Consider the following 27,287-nt stretch of genomic DNA (forward strand, 5'->3'; position numbering starts at 1 on the left):
AAAAAAAAAAAAAAAAAAATCCATGCTCTTTAGCTACAATACTAAAATCTATTTGTTAAACTAAAATAGAATACAGATATCAAAATGCAGCAACTCTAACATGAATTTTCTGAATTTCTGCAATATGCTATTATATCTTTTTACAGGTTTTTATAGCTAGGTACCACCTCAAGGATAAAAGCAACACGATCAGAAATAGGAGTCAGGACAGAATAAGTTATCAGATGACAGATAAGATATGTATGCAGCCACACTGTCTCAGATTTTGATATTTCTAAAAATCTTGCCAAGTATACATTTTCCCCACAAAACGGGTATAATAAGTAAGAACGGGCATTTCTGACCAGAGATTCCATATTAAAAAAAAAAAATCAGGTTTACTAAAGGAAGTATTTCTTCTTCATCATTCTTATACTCCTATCTGGGATGGTTTGGAACACAGAAGCACAGAGGACAGTTATTATGATTTAGTTCTACAACCAAAAAGGTCATAAAAACAGTCAAAACAACAATGAAGACATGAAGAGAACCAACAGAGACATCAAATATATTTTCACAGTATTCAGTACAGCTAAACACTCAACATGAAAGAATTAGTTGTCGACCTTAAGAGTTGGTTGTTTCTGAAAAGTTGGCAAAAGCATGGACTGGCAATGAAAAAAGCCTTAAAAAACAAAACACAAACAACAACAACAACAAAACCCTCAGAGATTGAGACAGGTTTTTAATTTTTCTGGGTGAGAGTCTGAGAATCTGATGAAAATACGGATTCTCTGACCAGAAGAATGTGCATAAAACTTGTGCAGAATTTAAACTTAATTTTAGAGGATCCCCAACACATTAAGTCATATTAGAAAGGCCTTTCTTTTCAGCACTGAAAAACTGCTGTGAGTTACAACAGTTCAATAGTTTGGAGAAAACTACACGGGTGATCCACTGAAGTAGCTTTGGGAAATCAAGACTATACTTATTTTTCAGCCATTAAATCATTTAAAACAGTATTATTTTAATAAGGGAAAAAATAGTAAAATAAAAATAAAAAAATAATATCCATAAAGGATAACACTAGTTAGACAAAGTGCTATATAATTATCTAGTTCTCTTTCAAATTACTCTGGTGCCTAAGGCTTTCTGTACTAGAAGGAAAATAATAGGTTATCTTTTTTTTGCCCAATCTCAAAAAATTGAGATGACAAAATGAGATTCAGGAGAAAACAGGATTAATATTTAGTTTTCATTTGTTTTAGAGGAATAAAATAAATGTCACATTTATAAAAAAAGATTGGATTTTTAAATTTTGGTATATAAATACAGCACTGTGATATCTCAAACTGTGGCTGGCAAACCTGTAATTGGAGCAAGATTACCAACACTTAAACAGATGTCTTTTGTGCATCCTAGAGCAGAAAAAGCTAGGAGCTACATAAAGAAGAACGCCGAATATAAGATTCTGTTATACTGCAAATATTTTTCTTGAAAATGCAACCATAAAGTTTAGATACCAACTTATGAAGAAATCAGAGTTCACAAATAACTTTTTCCTCAGAGCCGATAAGCCTGGGCACTATGCATACAAGTCCACAATTCTAAGAACCAAGGCAAATTTGGTCTGTGACCTCAAAAAGCTGACAATCTTTGATAATCTGACAGGAGGGACAGGTAATAAATGCAATCAAGCAGAGAAAGGAAAGAAGGGATACCAAAGGACATCTAAGACTTTTCCAAAGAATAATTTATATTAAGCATTAAAATATACTGATCTTGGGGCACCTGGGTGGCTCAGTGGGTTAAAGCCTCTGCCTTCGGCTCAGGTCATGATCCCAGGGTCCTGGGATTGGGCCCCACATCGGGAAAGCAGGGAGCTTGCTTTCCTTCCTCTCTGCCTGCGTCTTTGCCTACTTGTGATCTCTGTCAAATAAATAAAACAAAATCTTTAAAAAAAAAAAAAATATATATATATATATACTGATCTCACATGTTTGAATCAGTGAGTTTTGACAATTTTATATATACCATCTATCATAACTATCACCCAAAACTATCACCCAGAAAGTTCCCATGTGAACCTCTCCTGTCACTTCTCCCTCCTAAACACTTTGAATTCTTTCACCATAGATTCATTTTGTTCTTAGATTTCATATAAATATAGCATAGGGGTGCCTGGGTGGCTCAGTCAGCTCAGTGGCTCTTGGTTCTGCTCAGGTCATCAACTCAGGGTCATGAGATCCAGCCCCACATCAAGCTCTGTGCTCTTTGCTCAGTGGGGAGACTGCCTGAGATTCTCTCCTTCTCCCTACCCCCACCCTGCATTGCTCAAGTGTTCTCTCAAAAAACAAAACAAAACAAAACAAAACAAACCTCAAAATAAATTAATAAATACAGATCTTAGATTCTATTTTCAATAAGTGTTTTTTTTTTCATTCAACATATTTTTGAGATTCATCATGTAGTAGCAGTTTGTTCTTTTTATTACTGGGTAGTATTCCATTTCATGAATATAATAAATTCTGTCTTAAGGACATATGTTTTTATTTCTTTGGATAAATATCTAGCAATTCCGCTTTCTTTGAATAAATACTGAGCATTCCATTCAATAACTACTCTTAGGTTATAGAGTACACATATATTTAAAAACATTAAACAGTTTTCCAAAGTAAGTGTACCATTAATACTTAATACTTCGACCAGTAATGCATACTTCCTATCAAGGTTTTTTCTTGGTTTTTTCTTTTTCTTTTTTTAATGGGCCTACATGAACTGTGCTAAGTATTGGACAAACAGAACACACATGTCCTCACAAAGCTCCCTCATGGAACTTAACTGACATATGTCTTAAATCTGGATGGATTATTGAGCAAAAAGGCAGAAAAGAACAGAAGTGTTTTAGAAAGAAGAGCATGTCAAGGGCTGAAAAAATGCACATAAGTTATCTTCATAATACTAACAGGAAATAAAACTAGATCAAGTTTTGTGATGTCAAGATTATGCTAAAAAACGAGAAAACCACCTAGGAAGAGTAAATTGTAAAAAGACCAGTTAAGTCCTAAAGAGGTAATTATGTTTATCAGATGCTCTTATGGCATCACAGGTCTTCATAATATTGGTTATTCTTAAGGGTTTCAAGTCTATCTCTCCCTCAGAGTAGAATGATGTCTATTTGGGCTCATACCATTGTTATCTACAACACCCTGGCAAATAGGTAACATTAAGGGATGTGAAAGGTTTATCAAAGGTATCTATATTAATTTTCTTTAAAAATTTTCTTTTTTTCATGTATCAAGGTTTTAACAGTGTTGGGTTCTCATCTGGAGACTCATTCAGGGAATGAACTGACTTCCAAGCTCACTTAGGTTGCTGGCAGAATATCTTCTTGAGGCTATGGGACCAAGGGCCCTGGTTTCTTGCTGGCTGTTGGTTGGAGCCTCTTAAGAGGCTTCCTGCAATTCCTTGTACATGGACTCCTCCAACAAGGCTCTATACTTCATAGGCTAGCAAGGAGTCTCCGGTACAAGTCAACTAGCAACACAGTCTTATATAACATAATCATGGAAGCTACGTTCCCACCACCCTAGACTTTGCCCATCACTCTACTTTTCAAAGGCTATCGGCAGGCTACTTTGAAAATAATACATTCTGTGAAAAGATTCATATAGTCAATTATGACTCTGAGTCTTTTTGCAAAGTGTAGTATTAACATTTTACAAAATTGGCCAAGTTAACATACATTCACCTAATAAGGGAGAAGGCAACTAGTTCACCAACAGAAATGACCAATTATGGATGTAAGATATGTAAGTGTAAGAGAATCAAGAAATAAAGGAAAGGACAGAATTCCACAAAGAAAAAATAAAAATAGAAGTAAAAAGCGAAGTATTAGAACACCAATGATTATATCTAGGATTAGAAGTTTTCTGTTCCTTCTCCTTTACCCTGTCACTAGGTACACTCTCAGGCTACAAAGTACCAGATTTACCTAAATCCCACTAGTTGAAAGACTTCATATATACCCCAAATTCAGCACTATTGGGAATAGAGAACAACAAAGATAAAGTACAAAGCAGCTAAGGCCGGAGCGTCTGGGTGGCTCAGTGGGTTAAAGCCTCTGCCTTCAGCTCAGGTCTTGATCTCAGGGTGCTGGGATTGAGCCCCACTTCGGGCTCTCTGCTCAGCGGAGAGCCTGGTCCTCCTCTCTCTCTGCCTGCTTCTCTGCCTACTTGTGATCTCTGTCTGTCAAATAAATAAATAATACTTAAAAAAAAAAAAAGGCAGCTAAGGCCACCAGCTCAAGTTGGCATTTCAATCTACCATTTATTATTCCTGCCATCTAGTGGCAGGATCAAAAACAAAAGCATACCAGAGTGACGGCAGGTATACCTGGGAGGCAAAAAACACCAGTTTATTAGAACTACTATAAAAAACAATCTAAACCCAGTCCTACCACATCTACATATAAATACCATCTAGGTAACACATTAAACACATTGCTAATTTTATTACTTAAACAACGCAAACTCATGCAAGGATATATTCAAGCCAAGTAGGGTAAGAGATTCATCAGTGTTTAATTAACTAGAGCAAAACAAGAAAATTTAAAAGAACTACTAATGATATAGAATAAAGTCATCTTTTTTTTTTTAACTCTTTTACTTTTACTAGGTCAATTCTGAAGTTTGTAAAGACCTATGAACACACAGATTGAACACTACCACGACACCAGACCACCTACTCATTTATATACAAGCAGTTCCAACTGGGTCTTTTTTTTTTTTTTTTTTTTTTTTTTTTTTGACAGAGAGAGAGATCACAAGTAGGCAGAGATGCAGGCAGAGACAGGAGGAAGCAGGCTCCCTGCTGAGCAAAGAGCCTGACTCGGGGCTCGATCCCAGGACCCTGAGATCATGACCTGAGCTCAAGGCAAAGGCTTTAACCCACTGAGCTGCCCAGGCGCCCCTGGCTCCAACTGGGTCTTAAGACTACTCACATTAACCTCTCTGCTCTTAAAACTGATGGATGAGTCACAATGATTCAAGATCTCTCCTAAGCAGAGTTCATGCTGTATTTATCAGATGGACAAACTACCTATTTTTCTATTTGAGCAATATATGGTAAAAACAAAAAACAAAACAAAACCAATGGTTGGGACGCCTAGGTGGCTCAGTCCATTAAGCACCTGCTTTTGGATCAGGTCAGGATCCCAGGGTCCTGGGATCCAGTCCCACATCGGGCTCCTTGCTCAGCAGGGAGCCTGCCTCTTCCTCTGCCTGCTGCATCCCCTGCCTGTGCTCAGTCTCTCTCTCTCTGACAATAAATGAAATCTTAAAAAAAAAAAAAAAAAAAAAAGTTTGTTCCAAAGCTGATACTGTCCTGCAGACTTTTTTGAGCTTCTCTCTGTACCTTCCCACTTAAGATGAGATGCATTACAGCAGTTCGAGATAATCAAACTCCTAACAGAGCAAAACTTCACCCAGTCACATTATTAATTGAAAACAAGATTGGGGGTGGTGCCTGGGTGGCTCAGTGGGTTAAGCCTCTGCCTTCGGCTCAGCTCATGATCTCAGGGTTCTGGGATTGAGCCCCGAATCAGGCTCCTTGCTCCATGGGAAGCCTTCACCCTCTCTCACTCCCCATGCTTGTGTTCCCTCTCTTTCTGTGTATCTGTCAAATAAATAAAATCTTAAAAACAAAAAACAAAAAACAAGATCCATGTTACAGTTCTATCTCTTACTGCCTTAACTGACTGTGACAGCTATCAATTTTCTTAAGTAATCATTCGAAAAATGAGAGTCTACTCTGTTTATAAAGGGCACTAAATAAACTAATTGGAAAAAAGGAAAGGACAATGAAAAGTTAGCACCAAAAAATTACATAAAAATAACAGACTGATAAAAGTATTTTAATGCCATTCAAAAAATCTGAAAAAATTCTAGGATCACATATAAAATAGCAGATTTGGGGTACCTAAGTGGCTCATCAGTTAAGCATCTGACTCTTGATTTTGGCTAAGGTCATGATCTCAGGATCCTGAGATTCAAGCCCCATGCTGGGCTCTGCACTCAGTAAAGAGTCTGCTTGGGATTCTTTCTTTCTTTCTCCCCTCACTGTGCCTCTCCCCACTAGTGCATTTGCTCTCTCACATAAATAAATTTTAAAAAGAAATAAGATAATAAGATAATGGTTTGATAAATTAAAACTATCCAATGTTATTTTTTGCTTAGTTAAATCCAATATATCTAAAACACCTGGGCAAAAGTCAAGAGCTTCACACACCTGGCATGTATTCTCTTTCTCTCCACGTAGCACACATACATGTGTATGTAATACATATTTAGGTCAGACACACATTCATGTATTATAGAAAAAAGATCTCCAACAAACATATATATAAACCTATCATATTTATACTTATTATATATCTACTTATTGATAGTATATAATTACATTATACTATACAAATAAAATTTCCAAATAAGCATTACAAATATAAATATGTAGTATGTTACATATATTCAAGTCAGGACATATATTCATATTCTACAGAAATAAGATTTCCAACTAACAACCATTAAGTATCCATTGTATGGAACACTAATTGTTTTTAAAAAATCCTATAGTAATTCCTAATTAAATATGGTAAACACCGGATTAAAGAAAATTAACAATGTATTCAAGAACATCTGAGCTTTTAACATGCTAATATGTATAATAAACAAATGGATGGGATCTGCAGTTTTTCCAAATTTAAATTAGCAGAATTTGTTTCGAACTGCATTCCTGGGATATGTATTCTGCAGAACGTTTATGGCAACCACTTTAACAAAGTTTTTATGAATTCTATGTTCTCTTCTAGGTATAAGTTCATTCTGTGTTCCAGAGAAACCACAAGTTATTCCATTTACTTAGTTTTTAATCAGTTAACTTTTCAAACATAAAATACCAGCAAACATAACTCAAGACTGGGCTAAGAAAGAACAGTTTTCTCATTTGAAAGGGGTTGAAGGAAAGAGAGAGAAAATACTGAACTATATGAAAACTTTGGTATCCTTCACATATCTAAAGTAACTTTAGCTTCAGCAATTTCTATAAAATAACATGTATTAAACTCCTCAGAGATTAGTATGTTTGGGGTATACTCTATTTTAAAATGTGTTTATTGTGAGAATTACAAATGTTGCAAATGCATTTACTGAATTTTAAATGGACTTACCCTCTTCTCTCCCCCTTTTCTTTTTTACAAATGTTTTACATTATGTTCAACCTGGTGCAATCTGGCATTAGCTTTTTGCCAAATTACTGCACTTGACACCTATATTTTGTCATGGTAATACTGTATTAACATTACTGCCAGGACATTATACTTTAGTTTACTTCTTGAGGAAGGTAACTAATTCTAATGCATGACACTGAAAGTGGAAGAATCTGGGGCAGGAAAGAATAAAAATGAGTAAAAGGCTTGATCATACAGTAGCTGGTATCTCAGGTAGAAAAGGTTTCCGAGACAAAGTCTAAAGATGCTCTGTATTCCTTTACTTGTCAAAGAACTCTTCCAAAAAATCAGAAGTATTATTATGACTTTTATTTCTGTCTTTGAATCTTAGATCCAAGAAATCTGAAGGGACTTCAAAATAAGTCGTGCTCCCTGAAGCACTGCTTTTACACCAGAGAGCTGTACTGAAGAGTCGGTCTTCAACATACAGAACTGTAATGATGGGGAAATTTTACACAGAATAATCTTCCTAATTTGAGAGCTGGGAAGTGTCTACAAGTTTATTTCTGTGCATTTTGTATTTGTTCAGGCATAATAGAAAGTTGTCTCATTTTATTTAAAGCCTTGAATTACAGAATTCAGAATTGTTCGTATTATTTTCAGTTTTAAAGCAACTCACTACACTCAAAGCCTGAAAGTGTGCTTCTTCAAGTACATAAAGCAAATATTTGAACATTAGTTGTGATTCTCTGGCTTCTATTATTTTGAAAAAAATATTCTGACCACAACATTTAAGAAACTTAATTTCCACGAATAAGCTTGGAGGTGGGATTAGCCAAGAAAATCTCAAATATCTGCCAATTCCTTATCACTGTCTTCCGAGATCTCCAGCATACCCTCAAAAGAACTAGTCTGGCTATCAAAAACTCAAGTTTTGAAATGTGTTGGCAGATAGTGACTGACTGATCCAACTGAATAATTTAGTGGGGAAAAAACTGTCAAGTATGGGTATAGGCAAGACAGGACTAGAAAAAACTTGGGAGATGAATGTACTAGTTCTGTCACTCTGGCCAAGTCATTTAGCACTTTACCAAAAATATTATAATAGGCCATAAGTGGATAAAAAATACTTCTAAGTTTTTCCAAGCCTCAGTCTTTTGGAAGTGGAAGGGTATAATAAGTAGATGGATGGAGCATCATGCCATTTCATAATTGTACACATTTGTACCTGCTGTTTTTAAAACCAAAAATATCACCTGAGGCTTCTGACTTCACAAAGTATTCTCTCAACACACTAAGCAGTACTTCCTTCTCTCATCTGTAAAACAGCGGTAATAAAATATCTTACAGTGCTTAAGGACCATTAAGCCATAAAAAGCATTAAAATTTGCAACAAATTTAACCTAGACTTAGTATCCCTCCCCCCAAATACAAAGTAACCGAGTTAAAAAAAAAACAAAACTGACCAGAGACACAAACATAAAACATAAAAGCACAAAGTCTTCTGTGAACGACAGAAGAAAAAAAATGATACACACAATATGGTAACCAGTCTCTAAAGATTGTCCAAAATAATTCTGTCCCTACCAGACTCTCTGATAGACCTGTGTCTACTTTGAACAATAAAATATACTGGAAGTGACACTGATCATTCCATGCCTACCCCTTAACTGGAAAAGCAGCTTTCTTGCTCTTGGAATGCTCTTTCTTATAGAATTCAGCTGCCATGCTGTGAGGCCAGCCTAAGCAGCCACATGAAGGAGCTAAAAGCTGCAGCTGAGCTCCCAATCAAGACTCCAGAGGACTCTTAAGCCTTATAGCATCCCAGCACTCCTAGCCCCAGCTTACTGTAGCCTGTTGAGCCTCCAGATGACTGTAATCATCCCAGCATCACAGCTGAAATCACGAGGAAGAAAAAACTCCCATTCCACCCACAGAATTGTGAAACAATGAAATGCTTTTTGTCACCAAGTTTTGAGGTGGTATATTATATTTTTATGAATTGAAATAAAAATTACCACAAAATTCCGAGGTATACACTCCAGCAACCATCCACACATATGCATGCATCCGAAAATAGTTTTTAGTATTCATAGCAGCATTATTCATAAAACCCAAAAGTTGGAAACCTAAATATTCATCAACTAGGAAATGTATAAATACAAACCAAAGAAAATTTTATACAGAATACTATTTTTAAAGCTCCAAACAAAGCAAAATTTAGTAATATATTGTCTAAAGACACAAAGATATCTAAATATATGTACTTTAATAATGACATAGGAGATGTTAAACAACACTCAGATCATGGTTTCTTAGTGCTAAGAGGAAAATAAGGAGGACAGGCTAGAGAAGAAATATGGATGGATGTGAAATTGGTAACGCCCTAGTTCTATAATTGGGAAGGGGTTTCACATGGGTGTTTATCATTATGTTCATAATTACAAATATGACATATACATTACTTCATATGTACTTTGCATTTTCAATATAGTTTGATTTATATAAAAATTTTATAGCTTTATATTATGCTGTAATTCATATCCAACAATTATAACAAGTACTTATAAACTTTTTAAAAGTCTAGAATTATTTTTACTTCAAAAGGAAAACCTTTTGTTTTACATGCTGTTTATATTATACTTTATTTAAATATGGTAAATTAAATAGCCAAAATAAAGTATACTAAACAAGAGAAATGATCTCCCTTTCTAAAGAAGTGACCCACTCATTTTAACAACCTTCAAAAAAAATTTAAAAAGATCTTAGTTGCGGGGCACCTGGGTGACTCAGTCCCTTAATTGTTGAACTCTTGGTTTCAGGTGGGGTGGTGATCTCATGGACTGTGGGCTGGAGCCCTCTGTGGTTTGCAGCCCTTTTTGGGCTCCACACTGGGTGGGGAGTCCATTTGGGGAGCCTCTCTCTCTGCCCCTCCTCCTGCATGTGATCTCCCCCTCAAATGAATAAATGTATCTTAAAAAAAAATTTAGTTGCTTCTCAAGCTCATTTTTCTACTTTCAGTGAATAACTGGCCTTTATAGATTAAAGATCAGGTTTATTAAATCTACCAAATATTGTTTCATTATCCTATCCCTTCTAATTCCAGAAAGCTGCTTAGCCTATTAAAATACAGTTTTCTTTAGCTATGGTGTGGAGTAAAAATGATTTTAGGACTAAATTAAACTTCCATAAAACTTACTAAATTTTCAAAAATTAAGAACACAAGCAATTTTTTTTTAAGATTTTATTTATTTATTTGACAGTCAGAGATCACAAGTAGTAAGAGAAGCAGGCAGAGAGAGAGGAGCAAGCAAGCTCCCTGCTGAGCAGAGAGCCTGATGCGGGCTTGATCCCACCTGGGATCAAGACCTGAGCCAAAGGCAGAGGCTTTAGCCCACTGAGCCACCCAGGCACCCCAAACACAAGCAATATTTTAATTGTCAATATAGTCAACAAACCTTGTTCACTATAACAGATTTAAAGACACACTGATGGATAAAGGTTTTTCTTAAAAAAGTACACAAAAACATCTGGTGAAGCCATTACAACCTATCAGTATTAGAACTCACAGGAATGTTTATACTATTCCATGTAATAATAGCAAGAGTATAAAAAGCTGACCAGTCGTTTTGTTAGAGTTCAATCCATAGTTTAAAAAAAAAAAAAGGCAAGGCCTTGGGGCTCCTAGGCTGGGTCAGTCTGAGGAGCATAGGATTCTTGATCTCAGGGTGGTGAGTTTGAGCCCCACATGGGCTGTAGAGATTACTTAAATAATAATAATAATGAAAACAACTAAAAGGTAATGACTTGATATTTTGGGTTATTCAACTCTCAGAATCCACAATATTCAAAGATCTTCCCAGTAATTAGACAAAGACAAAGCTATTTCTACTGCAGAGATATATTACTGGAGACAGGCAATTTAAACCCCAATGAGTATTTTTATTTATTATCCTCTAACCTTTTCTACCTTATCTAGGAAGGTTTAAGTGAAATCAGTCAGAGCGGTGATGGCTTCCTAAGGTGTCACTTAATTTCCAAATTAATTACCAATGTAGGTTACCTGCTTTTTCAAAGTTCCCCTTCTGCCACTTCGCCTTTAACTTCACCACCAACCTACGTTACCTACTCTCAATAATCGAAAGAATCAAAGAGGATTTTCATTTTTACGGGAAATGGCAAAAGGAAAAACAGCATTCACTATTTGTTTTGCAGCATGACATTAAGGAGGAAGCCTGCACCCTGAGCTGAGAGAAAGGCACCATCAAGCTCCGTCCCTTGAGAACAACACTCAGCATCAAGCCACCACAGCTTTGAACTGCATCTGTAAGCATTCCTTAGCTCTTTATTTTGTGTGTCCCTTAGGCCTAAGCCTCTTGTGCATCAGAAAAGTGTAGGGTTATTTTTGGGGTCTGGGAACACCAAAAACAATTTTTTCCACATAAATTAATGGTTCTTTATTTTATGCATTTTGGCTTACAAAAGTTTTCATTGGAACGCTCTACTTTTGGGTGAGGGATGCTATAATCACAGTTAAATCAACAGCCAAGAAACCAAATGGATCATTAATCCAACCCACCCAAACTCATCATGTGCATGAACTAAATGCCTACATACCCAATGCTCATATCTACTCTTACTATTTCTCCACATCAAGATGTATTTCTCAAATTCAAACAAAATGTCACCTTGTAAACCCTACTTTTATTGCTGACATGTCCCTTTTTATTTACCAGCTCAAAAGTTAACAGCCATTAACTGGTCTGTCTTTTCTTATTCAATATTCCTTAACAGTTGAGTTGAAACTTGAGACAGTTATCTGTACTTAGAAGAAATACTCATGGAACTAAAACCTCCCTCCCTTAAAGTTCTCATAGGCTATCCAGCTAACCAGTCATTTCCCAAGTGCTGATGGCAATCACTCACTCACATAAATTATTTCTCCATTTAAGCATCACTTCCTTTCTGCATCAATTCTTTCCTCCTTCTATAAGATTAAAATGACACCTTTATTGAGGGTAAGATTATGATGTTCCATACTAAGATGTCCACCAAAAATTCCAGTGAGGGGGTAGTGAGTTTCCATATCAACAATCATTTCTCTAACACCTCTGTCCTACAGATTACGTTAATTCTGAAACTAAGATAGTGTTAGATCCGACAAAGGTTCAGTCCTACAAGACTGACCTCCCCAGCAACCCAATCTCCCACTTCACAAACCAATCACAAGTCCAAGTTGTTATCAGTGCTTCTAGCCTACTAACTACAGACCAGAAATTCTAGTGACCCTCTCCCTTGGGTTCAATTAATTTGGTAGAGCTGCTCACAGAACTGAAAGAAAATATTTAACTTACTAGATCACAAATTTATTATAAAATGACAGAACTCAGGAAGAGCCAGATAAAGAGATTCATAGGGCAAGACTATGTGGAAGGGGCACAAGGCTTCCATGCTCCCTCTGAGTACACCAAACGCTCCCCAAAACTCCTCATATTCACAAATATGAAAGTTCCCCAAACTCTGTCCTCTGGGGTTTTTATGAAGACTCTATCACATTGGCATAATTAAATTATTGGGGCCACTGGTGATTAAACCTGCAGCCCTTTCGCCCTTCCCAGTGGTGAGAAGGTAGGACTTAAACTTCCAACCCTCTAATCACAGGGTAGGTTCCAGCAGCAACCAACTCCCATCCTTAGGTGACCTCAGGGCTTTCCAAAGTCACTGCATTAATATAACAAAAGATGCCAAATTTTGCTCTCATTACTCAGAAAATTACAAAGGTTTTAGGAGCTCTGTGGCAGAAATGAGGATGAAGGCCAAACATACGCTTCTTAAGGATCACACTATCACTACACATGTTTCTACTGACATCACAGTCAAATCCAAGGTTTATCAAACTATATACAAGAGAGACTTCCTGTGCTATTACTATTATCACCAAAACATAAAATGTGGTTACCATTAAGGATAAGGATCCATGTTAATATATATTGAATCCACTACATTGCTAATACAGTGTAGGATATTCTAGCATGATTAGAAATGATGTTCTTAACCCTAAACAATCTCACTTCTCTACAGTAACAGTAAGTTATTAATATTATTCATTAGGGAGGGAAATAAGAACCAGATCACTGTAACAGTATTTTACCACTTTAGGCAAAGAACAAATAACTTAAATCTCTTGAGTGTTTTTACATTACAGGTGTTAAAATCTTCAATACAGCTCTAGCCTATTAAGTTAAATGAAAAGTCCTGAACAAAATTTAACCAAAGCAAGTTTGTTCTATATTGGGATCAATAAAACCTGTATCTATACCTCTTGCACAAGGCAGATAAACCATATTAGATTGTTATTTCTGAAAGAAGTACGCCTGGCATGTTTCCTAACAGTTAACACATTTCAAAAAAAAAAAAAAATTATCCCTACTTTCCTGTGGAATTCAAACAAGAACAATACTAGAGGTATTAAAGAAGCTTAAATCATTAGGTTGGAACATTATCCAAATACAGCCTAATTCAAAGTTATTTATATTTCTCTCTGGCATATATTACAAGAGATATAGGGGACAAGGAATAATAAGTATGTATATACCTTCCTTATGATGCTTGGTTTATATTTTAAGTCTGAATTCTATAGAAATACTAGCTGACTAAATTGGGAGTTTTAAGAAAGGCAGTCCTAGATTTAAATTCTTCAACAATGCACTATGACAAGGCTTTGTTTACAAAAGAAATCAACTGTTAGCCATTCACGTAGCATAGGTTACATACTAATGGGCAGCAGAAAAATACCATCAAATTTGATCAAAATCATTCTGACCAATAAACAGACATGCATTAGAGAACATTCCTGTTCACTATTTCACTTAAGAACTGCTTTCTAATTAAAAGAAAAGCTTACTTGGAAGAAATACTCACTGAACTAAAATCTCCTTCCCTTAAAGTTCTCCTGGGGTATCCAGCTAGCCAGTCATGGCCTAGAATCCCATTTCCAACATCCTTAATCATTTGCTAACATACAATGCCAAATTTCCACACCCCAACAGATTTCAAGCTCCTACATAAAGAATCACGTGGAATCCTACATAGAAAATCATTTACTTTATTATTTTTTTAACTTAAGTATAGTTGACATACAATGTTGCATTTGCTTTAGGTGTACAACACAGTGATTAGACAATTGTATACCTTACTCAATGCCTGACTGTTACTCTTTGAAAAAAACTTTTTATCCCCTGAAGACAGTTTCTGAAAGGAACCTACTACTATCAAACCTTTCCTATTCTTCCTGAAGACCAAGACAGTTACTCAATCAATAAAGGAAATAAAGACAGGGAAAAGAAAAACAGTAGTAGCCAAAGAAGACTGGGAGAATAGAGAGCTATCCTTTGTAAAGATACCAATACATTATTAAACACCCCATTCTTAGGGTTCTCCTAAATTCCTTCAGTTCAGATCTCTTTCCAACATTCGCTTTCCTCCTTTCTTTCACGAACTAACAACCACTCCCTACCTTATATAAATTTTAATACGTTTTAAAGTAAGCAATATTTGGCAAAAGCTATAGTTTAAAAACCAGTCCTTTGCAGTTATCTGATTATTTATCATTTGTCTCCTGAATGAAAGTGATGTCTCCCCCGGCCCCTCCTTCCTTATAGTCTCAGTGTCTGTTGAAAGACTGAATCTCTTTGGCCAGTTAGTACTTTTTGAAAAGTTGTCAAGGTTAACTGGAGACAAGGTTGACTCTAGCTCAAAGTATCCATCGTGAGGTAATTTTTTTATCTCAAGGGAAGAGAAGGATCTCTCCCTTTCCTACAAGTACTTCCTGCTGTGAAAGAGCAGGCAACCTCCACAGCAGGGTAAGCCTGGTTAGTCAAATGATTGCTAAACCTTATTACCACATATTCTCCACAACCCTTTGATCAATGAAGATGGACCACAATGCTGAGAGGAAAAAAAAATGACACAAAAGCTCTAAATGCATTTATCTCAAGTTTTAAAATAGGCAAAACTAAATTATATTATTTCAGAATGCACAGAGAATTGCACCACCTATGAGGAAAAGCAATTATGTAATTACTATACAAGTGGTGAGCAGGGGAGGCAAGCACACATCAAGGCTTCTGAGGTGGTGGCAACATTCTATTTCTTGATCTGGGTGATGATCACATGGGTGTTTATCTTATAATTAGTCATTACATTGTACATTAGGTTTATATACTTTACAGAATGTGTTATATTTCACCATAAAAGAAAAACTTTTTTTAAAGACTGTAACCAAAAACTTTCTTACCAAAAGCTTTTGCAGAACATTTTTCTCATGCTTATATAAACATTTAAGACATTTTCAAATATCATTCCAAAAACTTTAAGAGCGCTGCCTTCCAATAATTCTGTGCTCCATTACTGTTCTTGCGGATTATAGAAGTAAGATAGTTTAATAATTTACCTTAATAATAAAACCTACTTAAATAGAATTTATTCTACTTTAAGGAAATTAATGGTTATTTTAAGAATAGGCACGATCTGCAAAGAGAATAGATCTTAAAAGTTCTCATCACAAGAAAAAAACTTTATATAAGGTGACAAATATTAACACCTTAATATCATTTCAAAATGTATACAAATACCAAATAATTATGCTGTACACCTGAAATTATTAAATGTCATCTATACTTCAATTAAAAAGAAAAGAATAAGGATGAAATAAACATGGTGGTCACAAGTGAGTTTCCCAGTGGTGATTCTTTTCACAGACTCTACTCCACCCATTTGGCCAGCAACAAACAGTAATTTAAGCTGTGCATACACAGGAACTTTAGAAATTATGAATTAGTATATTTTAACTTAAAAATAGTATAGAAAACAGCATATGCTACAATATTATTTATCCATCTATCTATGGAAGAGAAAGACCCAACAATTTAAGTTTTAAAAATCCAATTTATCTGAAGTCATGTGTAGGTTGGAAAGATTGCTAGATATCACTAAAGAAAAGAATACTGCACTGTGAAGAAAAGTCTTTACCGGAGAACAGCTGACAAACCTGTAGGGCATAAAAAAGGAAATTAAAAGAAAACCTCAAAAAAAACTATCAATTTAGTTATAAAATAATCATTTATACTTTATTAATATAAACATAAGTCTTCTTTAAGATTTTATGAATAGCCCTTCTCTTCAAATAGGAATGAATAAAAAAGTAAGAAAAAATTGAAAACCTAAAGCATGAAAACTATTAACTCAATGAAATTACAGATAAGCGAAGCACACAAATTTTGTATCACTAATTCTAAGTAAGTCAAACTTCACATAAAAACCATTTTATAGGGGCGCCTGGGTGGCTCAGTGGGTTGGGCCTCTGTCTTAGGCTCGGGTCCTGATTTCAGGGTCCTGGGATCCAGCTGCCTCCCCCCCTCCTTGGACTGGCTCTCTGCTCAGTGGGTTGCCTGCTTCCCCCTCCCCTGCCTATCTGCCTATTTTGTGCGCGCGCGCTCTCTCTCTGTGTCAAATAAATAAAATCTTAAAAAAAAAAAAACAAATCCAAAAACCATTTCATAGCTAAACTTCAATTTCCAATACTGTCAATTTAAAGTGAATGGTAGAAACAAACTTCCCTTCATCTTCTCAAGTAACAATTTTCAAACTTCTCACAAAATGGCCTGTAATGCAAACAAAGGTGCAAAGAAAATAGAAGAGAATCTAGACAAACTACAACCTTAGAAAAAGTACTTCACCCCCTTTATTGGTCAGATTCTTTGCCCTGATAACAAGCCAAGCCAACATATACTCTGGAAGCCCTGTAGATTATTGAATTCTGGATCTACTAAACTCCCACCCTGTAAAATTCCCTTACCTGGAATGGCTTATTATTTCCAACCTTATTATAATGAATTTTTTACAGACAAAATGAATCTAAATAAAACAACATTCATTTGGATTCATTCATCTTTTCTTCTCACTCAGCTATTCCCCTTAAAAACCCCATCCCTGAAAACTCCCTAGTCATTCAGGTTTAAAAACCTGAAGGCAGGGGGCACCTGGGTTGCTCAGGTCATGATCCCAGCTTCCTGGGATCAAGCCCCAGGTCTGGCTCCCTGCTCAGGGAAAGCCTGCTTCTCCCTTTGCCCCACCCCTCCAGTTCCTGCTCTCTCTCTCTCTCTCTCTCTCTCTCTCAATCTCAAATAAATAAATAAAATCTTTAAATCATCATCAACTCTTCTCTCTTCCCTACATCAAAACAAGTAATTAGCCATTATCCAACTAGTGAGCTTACTTAGCTGGGCATGGATTGTGCCCAGGCATTCCGATAAGCCAATATGTTAAGACTTAAATCAGAGCAGCTGATTAAAAAACATAAATTAAATGGAGGACACTTTCATTTAAGCCTGCCTTGAAGGCAGAGGATGCAGTAAAAAGGACATAGATTTTGGAGACAAGCACAACTGTATTATTTAATTCTTAAGGAAATACTAAATTGAAGTATTTTTTTAATCTACAGAAGAGATGTTACCTTATCTCAATTCTAAGATCTAAAATCAAGTTGTAAGACACTGTAAAAACTAAGCATCTACTATCATTTAGAACGTATATTAAAATTATCCTGCAACACTAAGTTCCACAGAAAGAAAAAAATGGTCACTAATGATATGATCAATTTAATTAGCGTAGCAGTCACAATTCTTTAGAAATGTGTATTTCTGAAAATAGTATAAACTTGACCAACATAAAGGCATTCACCAACCTATGTGCAGATTATATTCCAAAGTATGTTTAGATGCCTTTCATTTGAAACTCTGAAGGTGTTTTTACAAAGAAATAAAATTCCAAGGCAACAAATGCCAGTTTACCTACTTTTACTTAAAATAGGTCAGCCTCTGCAGTTGCTCCTATCTCTTCCAACCCTTACCTCCACCTAACACTTTTTTTTTTTTTTTAATCCTATGGTATTGACAGTTTCTATCAATTTCTAAATCCTTGGAAATTATTTGTGTCAGAATTAGGTCAAGTGAGGACACAGAAACTTATTCAGAAAAAAGTAAGTGATTTAAAAACAAAAAATATCCACCAGAATCAGGTAAAGGAAGTAAAGAAGTTAAGATGGGGTAGCAAGTTAACCATTCACATTTTTTCCCCTTTCAACAGTATTAATTTGGCCCATACATTGTTTTCGGGGATCCTGTATTATTTGAAAATGTTTCCATTTTCTCCTATTAATTGTAGGGACTGAAATAAGTAACTTTTGCAATTATACATAAATTAAGCTAATATCTGGACAAAACACGGCAATAAAACAGCATAAATATGATTCAGAGTAAGCAACAGGCTGACCAATGAGAGGCTTCTAATAATCCAAAAAGAATTTAGGTGTTCCACATAAATTAAGTCTGGTAGAACCAACATCAATATCCTTCTAACAACTTCACAGTTCCATCTGAGACATCAGATTTGGCAAAGCCAAGTCATTTAACAGACATGCATTGACTTATGATGTACTCAGATAAGTTATTAACCAAAACCAAGAAAGATTAAATCCTGATTCTAACCTGCAGTCCAATTGAGGGTAATACAGAAACAGTATTTATACTCATTAAGTTCAAGTATTATAGAAAACAAATGTCCAGAAATAAGAGATCCTTTTAATTATGGAGTTGGAGAACAAAGATAACACTCTTGAGGTACTATCAATGTCTAAAAGCAGGATTCAAAAGCAGTAATAGAAAGATATGATAAAGCAAATAAACTAAAACACTAACTATAGAATGTAGGTGTTGAAGAGGAGAGTTCGCTATAAAATTCTTCCAACTTTTCAGTATATTTGAAAATTCTTATAATTACAATTTAACGTAACATACACATGTTGAATTGTGGGATGCTTTTATAATTTGGGTTAACAGCAGTATGGTCTCTAAGAGCATTTAAGTTTTTAAAGTAAGCAAGTAACATATGATTCAGTCACTCAAGAATATTAATCTTTCCATTTTTTCTGAGAGCATGTATGCACTAATGAATACTAAAAAATTACAATGAAGAGAACTTTTTAACATTTTCTCATATCTCAAAGTACTCATCACTTACAGAGAGCAAAAAAATCAGAAGTAGATTAAGTACAGACAGGCCAATAAATTTCCCCATATTCTTTAACAACTGGGTCAGAGCCCATGAGCTTCTAATGCTTCCTCTACAATGTGTTGAATTTTTGCAAACTATTCATGGCAGTAAAAGATCTGCAGTCTTACTCAAGTTAGACCTCAAAATATGAAAATCCAGAACAAAAAGAAAAAGTTCCAAAGTCTTTACTAACAGATCCTAACTACCCCAGGACCTATATACTATATGCCTCATAAAACCTCTGTTTACTACCTACAAGAACCATCACACTTAAACCAGATAGGAGCAGATCCGATTCAATTATCCAGTGCAGCAGGCCAAGACACTCCCTGCACCTCCTCCCTAAGTGTTGTTTTAACTTACAATGATTTTAAGCTCAAGGCTAGAAAAACTGTAAATTACAAAGAATCCAGTGACAGTATACCTGTTCTGAAGTGCAGCTGGACTGCTGTTGCTAACGGTTCTACAGTCAAAGTAACTTTTTAAGATTTGGGATTTTTTTTTTCTAAAACTGGTTTTGTTATCCATTTTGTCTTCTTCAGAACTGAGGTCAATAGCCTCTTTTTGTCATCTGCAAAGTGAAGAAAAACGTGGAGACCTCAAAGTACAGAACTAGTTCCCAGTTACAAACAGCTTATGTTCCAAAGGTTTATCAATCCTTTGAAGGGTTTATCAATCCTTTGAAAACATGTTTGCACTAATTAATCTATTTATACCAATTTATCCCACAGTTTCTTTGAAAAATTGAACTCCCAAGTTTCAATTCTAAACTGCAGCTTTCTGCCCTGCAAAAAGACATCTGCTGCCCTTTTACAGCTAACTGCAGTCAAAACTCAGGCTCAGAGAATTCTAATTCTCTCTTTAGAGCTCTAGGGAGAACCCACTGCAACCTGTGTAGGCAGGGAAAAGGGCAGCTCTCCTTACAAAGGGAGCTTTTACATCACCTCCATGGGAAAACCCACTGTAAGTCAACAAGGTAACAGTGGTGGAAAAGGTACTTGGTTAATATAAAAGTAATAATAACTATAACAATAATAAGTAGAAACTACATTTTGCTCCAGATAAAAAGAAGATAAAATTAGGTGCTGTTAAAATAGTTGCTCAACCAAATGTTTGGCAAGTACAGACAATATATTCTAGAACTGCTTCCTCATATCTGATCAACTCAACTGATAAGGGAGGAAATTACTAAAGTGAAGTGGTGAGGAGATCATACCACAAATGTTGCTAAGTTCTAAAAACGTATAGTATACTTTAAAATTCAATAAATATATAATATCCAACATTATATACCACCCCTTATAACAGCTACAAGATTTAAAAAATAAATTGAGTGACAAATTTAAAAAACAAGTATAACTTTGTGACAATGAGTCACCTCTGGCAACTAACTAGAGTCTTACGCAATTTAAGAACTACTGTAAATCATAGAAATAACTCACAATCAAACAGAAAAAGTAAACTTTTCACTAAAAAGACTTCAACAAAGACATGAAAATAGGTAACAGAGAAGGCCAGAATAAATCGGTTTGTTGATATAAAATCTGAAAGAAACATTTAAATATTATTAAAGATTCATGTCATTGCTGCATTATAAAACAGTAATCTGGGAGACTCCCAAGCTAGTATAACACCAGAGTATTAGATTAAAAGATCAAAACATTGGTGTTCTTATGAGCTTGGAAGGAAAACTACTTTAAAAATCCAGAGTAATAACGATAGGCAATCTAACCCTTTTCAAAAATTTTCAACAAGAATGGATTACAAGAATGAGATACCTAACTACCTGAGGTCTTCAAAAGGTATGAAAAGAAAACCCAAAGTGAGCAAACAAGGGTTTTTTTTGTTTGTTTGTTTAAAAATCTAGTTTTCTCATTAAGTCAACCCAAATTATACTTAAAACATCAAATTTATATTTGGCAAATCTCTGTTCACAGTAAGGGATAGGGACAATTCCTTTATTATAAAAGAACTGTTTAATACTAATGACAGTAACCTAATATTATGAACAGAAGCATTTAATTAGGAATATAATAAAATATATAAAATATATTACATTATAGGATATACACAATATATAAAACAAAATGTAAATATTAAAACTATTAGTAAGCACCTAAAGTAGATTTTAAGAATGAAGAGATATATATACCTTTAGATTAGCATATACAAATTAAACTTAGTTCAAATTTCATACATTTAGCTAAAGGACAGTGTTTCTAAAATGTGTTTCTATGCATAAAAAAATAGAAGTGAAACATGTAGATAAAAAACGGTTATGCTCTCCAAGCATATTCCTGAAACCTAAAAAAAAGATCGACTTCTAATTCTCTGTCATACTTTAAAAAAGAGTATTATCTGTAAAGTAACTTGATAAAACTTCATGATTACAATACTCAATTTCAATAGTAATTCTGGGCTGACGACACAGATTTCTAACCTTCCCTAAAAATAAGGAAAAATAGTAACATTGTCTCCTCATTCAGTTGTGAATTTTTCTGAAATCCTCAATTCTCTGCAGCCTCAAAGTTACTATTAAACAATATTCAGCCTTTGTAAAAATGATACTCCCTTAGAAATACTATTCACAACCTTTGCTACCTGTGATGTTCAGTCACCATGCATTTCTGCTATTGTAATCTAAAAAAACAACTTTCTCTTTTTACGTTGTTCTTCCGTAAAATATTTGCAGTTTTCATTTTCCGGTTCCAATTTCATTTTTATCTAATTTCCTTAAGTGTTTCAAACCTAAGAGTAAGAACATTCTACCTAGTTCCCAAGGCTTCACAGTACATTCTCCTGTAATTCCAAATAACATAAAAGTTATTTTTTTAAATGTTAGAAAAAAATTAAAACCTCTTCGTTTCACGAAGAATGTCCCAGTAATTAACTGTTTACCTAAAATGAATTCTCGGTGAGCAGGCCCCTGTCATGTTCAATAGATACTGCACTACCAATTTTTCTATCTTAACAGAACTTCAATCCAGTATTTTAATATATAGGTAATTCACTTCCCCAAATATTTATAATCCATACAGTAACAAGCATTCAAGAAGATTCTTTCTGTATTCAAATGATAAATATCTTAAAGTTTAGTTAGATCTAATTATTATGACTGTAAGATTAACTCAAGGCTGACAAGTCGTTCAACATGAATTAAGTTAGTTTAAAAGGCATAGGCTCAGGTATAAGGTAAAAAACAAACAAAACCAAAAAGGCTAGGAAAGCTGGGGAAAAAATTAAAGCAATAATTCACAAACCAGCGTAATGCCTAAATTAGCTAGTGTTCTTAGTAGGGTAATTTCCTAAAACATTCAGGTCAGTCCCGAATATCATGTGTAACTTCTGGACTATAACCTAAGGCTCCCCATCACTGTGATAGTTTGTTCTCTTACCCACAAACGTTCCTGCAGAGACCAAAAAAGGAACTAATGCCATGCTTTCGGATATTGTGCACAACATACTGAGGGTGACAGTTGGACTAACAGAGTAATGTTCTTGCTCTAAAAAGCAACCCAAGATAATTGTGGAACAGTGAGGTGCTGAGTGCACTCAGGGGCCTTGAAAAAAGCCACTCCTGAAAATATCTAGTGTTAAATAAATAAGAGTCCCCAGCTTTCAGATCACTTTCAGGGATATTATTTCCTTTCCTGCAACACCTCACGCTCTTTCCCCCTTCTTGCATAAGGAGAGCAAAAAGGAGAAACACGAAAAACGTAAAACTGCGAGGCTGAGTGGACAGGGCTCCTGCATCTGGCCTCACGTCCAACCGCAACAGGGCAACCCCTGGGCGATCCCAACCCAACCAGCAAAAACGCGCCCGCAAAAATGAGAGAACGCTAAAGCCACGGGCGGGGAGGCGGGGAGTCCGCCACGAGTCGGCCGAGGAGCGCCCTGCCGGCTCCCGGCGTGGCCACTCCGGACTGGGCTAACCAAGAGGGCTGCGAGGGGCTTCGTTCACCCTCCCGGGAGGCGTCACACTTATCCGGAAGGGGACCAAAGTCCCGCTTGGGGACCCCACCTCGAGCTGCCAGGGGGAAACTTCACCCACGGGCAGGGGGCGCGCCCGGAGCTCCCAGACCCGCGCTCGCCTCGGCGTGGGGTACGAGCGGGACTCGGCGGCGGCGCGGGGCCAAGTCCGGGACGAGCCCCGGCGGCAGAGGCGCCGGTCCCGGTTCTCCGCGGGCCGCGGGCGGGGGAGGGGCGGCAGGGCACTTACCACGGGTCGAACTCGTGAATGATGCTTTCGAAGCGAATGACCGCGAAGAGGCGCGAGCTGAAGCCGGCAAGCCAGGCCAGGAAGAGGATGGTGAAGGAGAGCAGCGACTGCCAGCCGGCCGGCTGCGACAGTCCCCCGGATAGCCCCGCGGGGGCCGGCTTCGGCGGCGCCACGCCGCCCGCCGCCTTGTGCGCGCACTGGGCCCCGGGCCCGTGGTGACCGTGCCGGCTGTTCCCCAGGGCCATGAGGCCGCTCCACGGGGACGAGTTGAGGGACGACTTGTGCTTGCTCTCCGGGGCCGAGGGCTCCGCCATGTTGTGCCCCGGCGGCGGGTCTCGCTCCTCGCCGCCGCCGCCGCCGCCGCCGCCTGGTGCGAGGGGTGCTGGGCGGGGACCCGGAGGAGGAGGAGGAGGAAGAAAAAGGAGGAGGGAAGAGCGCCGCGCGCTCCCGCCCTCAGCGCCGCGAGGCCGGGGGACAGGGGGTGGAGGCGGCGGCGGCGGGGAATCTCTGCCTCAGCAGCGGCCGCGACCGCCGCGCTATCAACTCGGATGGCCCTTGCGCCCCACTAGCCATCCGTATCCTCCGTGCAGCTGCGGCAGCGGCGAAAGCCGACGGGACGAGGGCGCCAGAGAAGAAGCAGCAGACGGAGGCGGCACCACAGCTCCGAACAGCAATGACATTCCCCCCTCACACCCGCCGCCCGCCCCGCGGTAAAGAGCAGGAGGAGGAGCCCCCTGGAGTCCGGGCGGAGCTCAGGCTACCTCTGACTCCGCCCCCGACCCGACAGGAACTGGCCCTTCCACCTGTCACAATGCGACAGGTCCGTTAGGGGGCGGGCCCAGAACCGCGGTGCCCACCAATGGGGGCGCGAGCTAGGGCGGGGCTTAGCCCAACCGCTCTCCCCCACTCCTTCCCCCTCCTGCCTCGCGCCGGTTCGCCCGGGGCGGCCGTGCTGCGCGGCTACGGCTTCATTGTCAGTTGAAAGACGCGGTTTCGCGCGCCTGTGTTGTCGGCACGGAAGGGTGCTAGGCGGCTCTGCTCGTTGCATGAAGCTGGGCCGGGACGAGGGGTCGGGAGGTGATCGAGAACGGCGGAGCAGCCTCCGTCAGAATCGTCTTAAAGAACGCGAACAGCGCCGCACCGACCGGGCGCTTGCGGGCTCGCGGCGGTCGTGACTTTTAACCCGCTCTGCGCGGAGCGCCCCGTCACGTGACTGAGCGCGCAGGCGCGTTACTCCTGTCTTGTGCGCTTGGGGCTGGCTGGCGGGGTTTTGCCGCTCAGGGCTCCCGGCACAGCCTGCGCAGCTTGTTTAGTGTCGGTGGCGGCCCCTAGGTCCACCCTGCGGGCTGCGCGGGTTGTCCTGCTTCCGATGTTGTGAGTTAAGACAACTTTGCCGGCGCTGAAAACTCTTCGGAGCAGAAAACAGGCTCCTAGCTCCAAAGGGGAGCAGGCAAAGTGCGACTTTCTCGCTTTTTTTCACTTCTGGTCTCTTTTAATTGGAAATTAGAAATCGTTTGTTCACTGGAAATACGAGCCGATGCATGGCTTCATTGTTAGGTGGGCTGCATACAGTCCACCTAACGAGTGAAACTTTGTCAGCTGTTACTGAAGTCTCTTTTGTAAATAATAACGGACTGAAGATCCCTGTCCACAAAGTTGTGCCCGTCTAGGTTGTATTTTTATATCTTCCTCCACTTTCTACTTGCTCCCCCCGGCCCCCGCCGAAAGTGCCAGCAGGGAGACCAAATTCAAGTCAGAATGAGTTTAAACATAAATGGAGTAGCAAGGAGACTAGAGTTACTCTAATATATGCCCTGTGAAGGACATGGACCTTTGATTCTATACATATTCGATTTATTTTTCATGTAATTGTCCATAACGTGAACTTTAGGTGAATAACGTGAACTTTAAAGCCTGTGTTCGCATATTATTAGGAAAAACTCAATTATTAAGCCATTAAGAAATTTAACACATCTAGCAAATTTAAGCATTTAGAAATTGTGTTTAAACAGTAGGTCTCTTCAGAATGTTAGATAAAGGAATGAGTATATTTAGTCTGAGACTGGTCTTTGAAATTAATGGATACAGCTGCTCTTTTAACCTGAGTAACTTTTCTCTGGTCTCCTTACAAAAATAACTAAATAGTCTCATTAAGGAAAAGATGAAAGGTTTCCAGAAGTAGACTTTCCCACCAACAATTTAAAGCTGACGCTTATTGGACATCTGAATTTTAGTGAAAATTATCATAGAATATTAACTGAGCCCTGCTGTAGGAGAAAGGTGACATGCTCTTCTCAGAGCCAAACTGTACACACTAAAATGCCAGCATTTAGAGTATTGGGCCCATGTTCCATGAACCAAAGTTCTATCAACCTAAAATAAAATTTGTATTTTTATTTTAATTCATTTGGATATTTGTTTTACTATCTTTTGTATAGATGCTTTCTATTAAGTTATACATTATCTTGCTTCCTTTTTGGTGTTTTAATTGCCAAAGTCCTTGTCTGAAAAGTGACAAAACTCAGTCTAGTTGCTCATTGTTGCTTACTAAGCTGTGTAGCATTGGCTGAATCACCTGCATGTGTTGCCCCTTCTACTTAGAAAGTCATTTGTTAATACCACCTGAGATAGATAATCTGAAAATACTTTGAAAAATTGTTAAGGATCATAAGCAAACACAGCTTAGCCGTGAGTGTAAAGCAGTAGAAAAAACCCAGTTATTCTTGGTCTTTATTCACTTACTCACTAATGCATTCAACAAGTATTTATTGAACTCCTTTAAGCAAAGCACTGTGTGGGCACGGGATGTAGTAGGGAATATGAGAAACGTGGTTCCTCCCTTACAGAGGTCACCAGCCATTCCTAGGGACATGGGCACTGAGTAAACAGTCACATTTCTAAGTACCAAAATGCAATGCTACAAATGCTGTCAAAGAGAGACATCTGGGGGATTTGATCTGCACAAGATGAGAATGTTACCCAGGGAAGCAGCAGCGGGGATAAGGATAAAATGATCAGAGGAAGAAGAAAGGAAAAAGTTATCCAAACAGAGAAGCGCATACAAAGGTCCTGCTTTAGGTGTGGGGAGGTGGGTACAAAGAACCCCAAAAATGGCCAGTATGGCTGCAGCAATGTGGAACAATGTGACACAGGAGTTCAGTAAGTGGCTAGAGATTGTAAGGTCATGTTAAGAGGTGTTTTTGTTTTGTTTCAATGGGAGAATAAGAAGGAACCCTAAAAGGATTTAAGCAGAATTTGGTGTGTATGAGATGGACTGTCATCAGCTATGTGTTTTGGAAAGATTACCGAGAGTGCAATGTGAAAAGCACGTTGCAGAGGGAACTCAGGCCACCTGTGCCAACATCTGAGCTTACAGAGGTTACTTTTGTGAGGAATGCATTACCGAGGAACCACTAGGGAATCCATAAAAATAAATTGCAATATGGTGACTTCTCAATTTCCAGCCCAAATACAGAAAAGTGACTCTGCTTGCGCATGAACTCGGATATATTGTTTTGCCTCACTGCACTTGAGCTTCTTGATCCTGCTTGGTGTTTTGGATGCTGAAACAGGGAAAGTAGGGCCCAGAGAGGAAAGGATATGTAGGGAAGGTAACAAAAGAGTGCAATCCAGAAAGATGCGTAAAGTACGACCGGCAGTGACACAGAGTGCAGAGAAGTGATGTATGACACCACTGAAAAGTGTGCCTTGTATTGGCAATCACAATTCCCCAGTTACTTTAGCAAGGTCAAT

At 38.0% G+C, this 27,287-nt stretch overlaps 1 protein-coding gene across 1 annotated transcript in view; it reads right to left on the reverse strand.

Moving 5' to 3' along the window:
* STT3B (STT3 oligosaccharyltransferase complex catalytic subunit B) overlaps positions 1 to 24,255 on the reverse strand; it is a 94,982-nt gene extending 70,727 nt beyond the window's left edge. The window contains exon 1 of the mRNA XM_032321270.1: positions 23,535 to 24,255. Coding sequence (XP_032177161.1) covers positions 23,535 to 23,848 — 314 coding nt within the window. The 5' untranslated portion in view covers positions 23,849 to 24,255. The remainder of the gene's footprint in view (positions 1 to 23,534) is intronic.
* Between the last annotated feature and the right edge of the window lie 3,032 nt (positions 24,256 to 27,287).

Source organism: Mustela erminea, chromosome 1, assembly GCF_009829155.1.
Source record: "Mustela erminea isolate mMusErm1 chromosome 1, mMusErm1.Pri, whole genome shotgun sequence".
Taxonomy (NCBI): domain Eukaryota; kingdom Metazoa; phylum Chordata; class Mammalia; order Carnivora; family Mustelidae; genus Mustela; species Mustela erminea.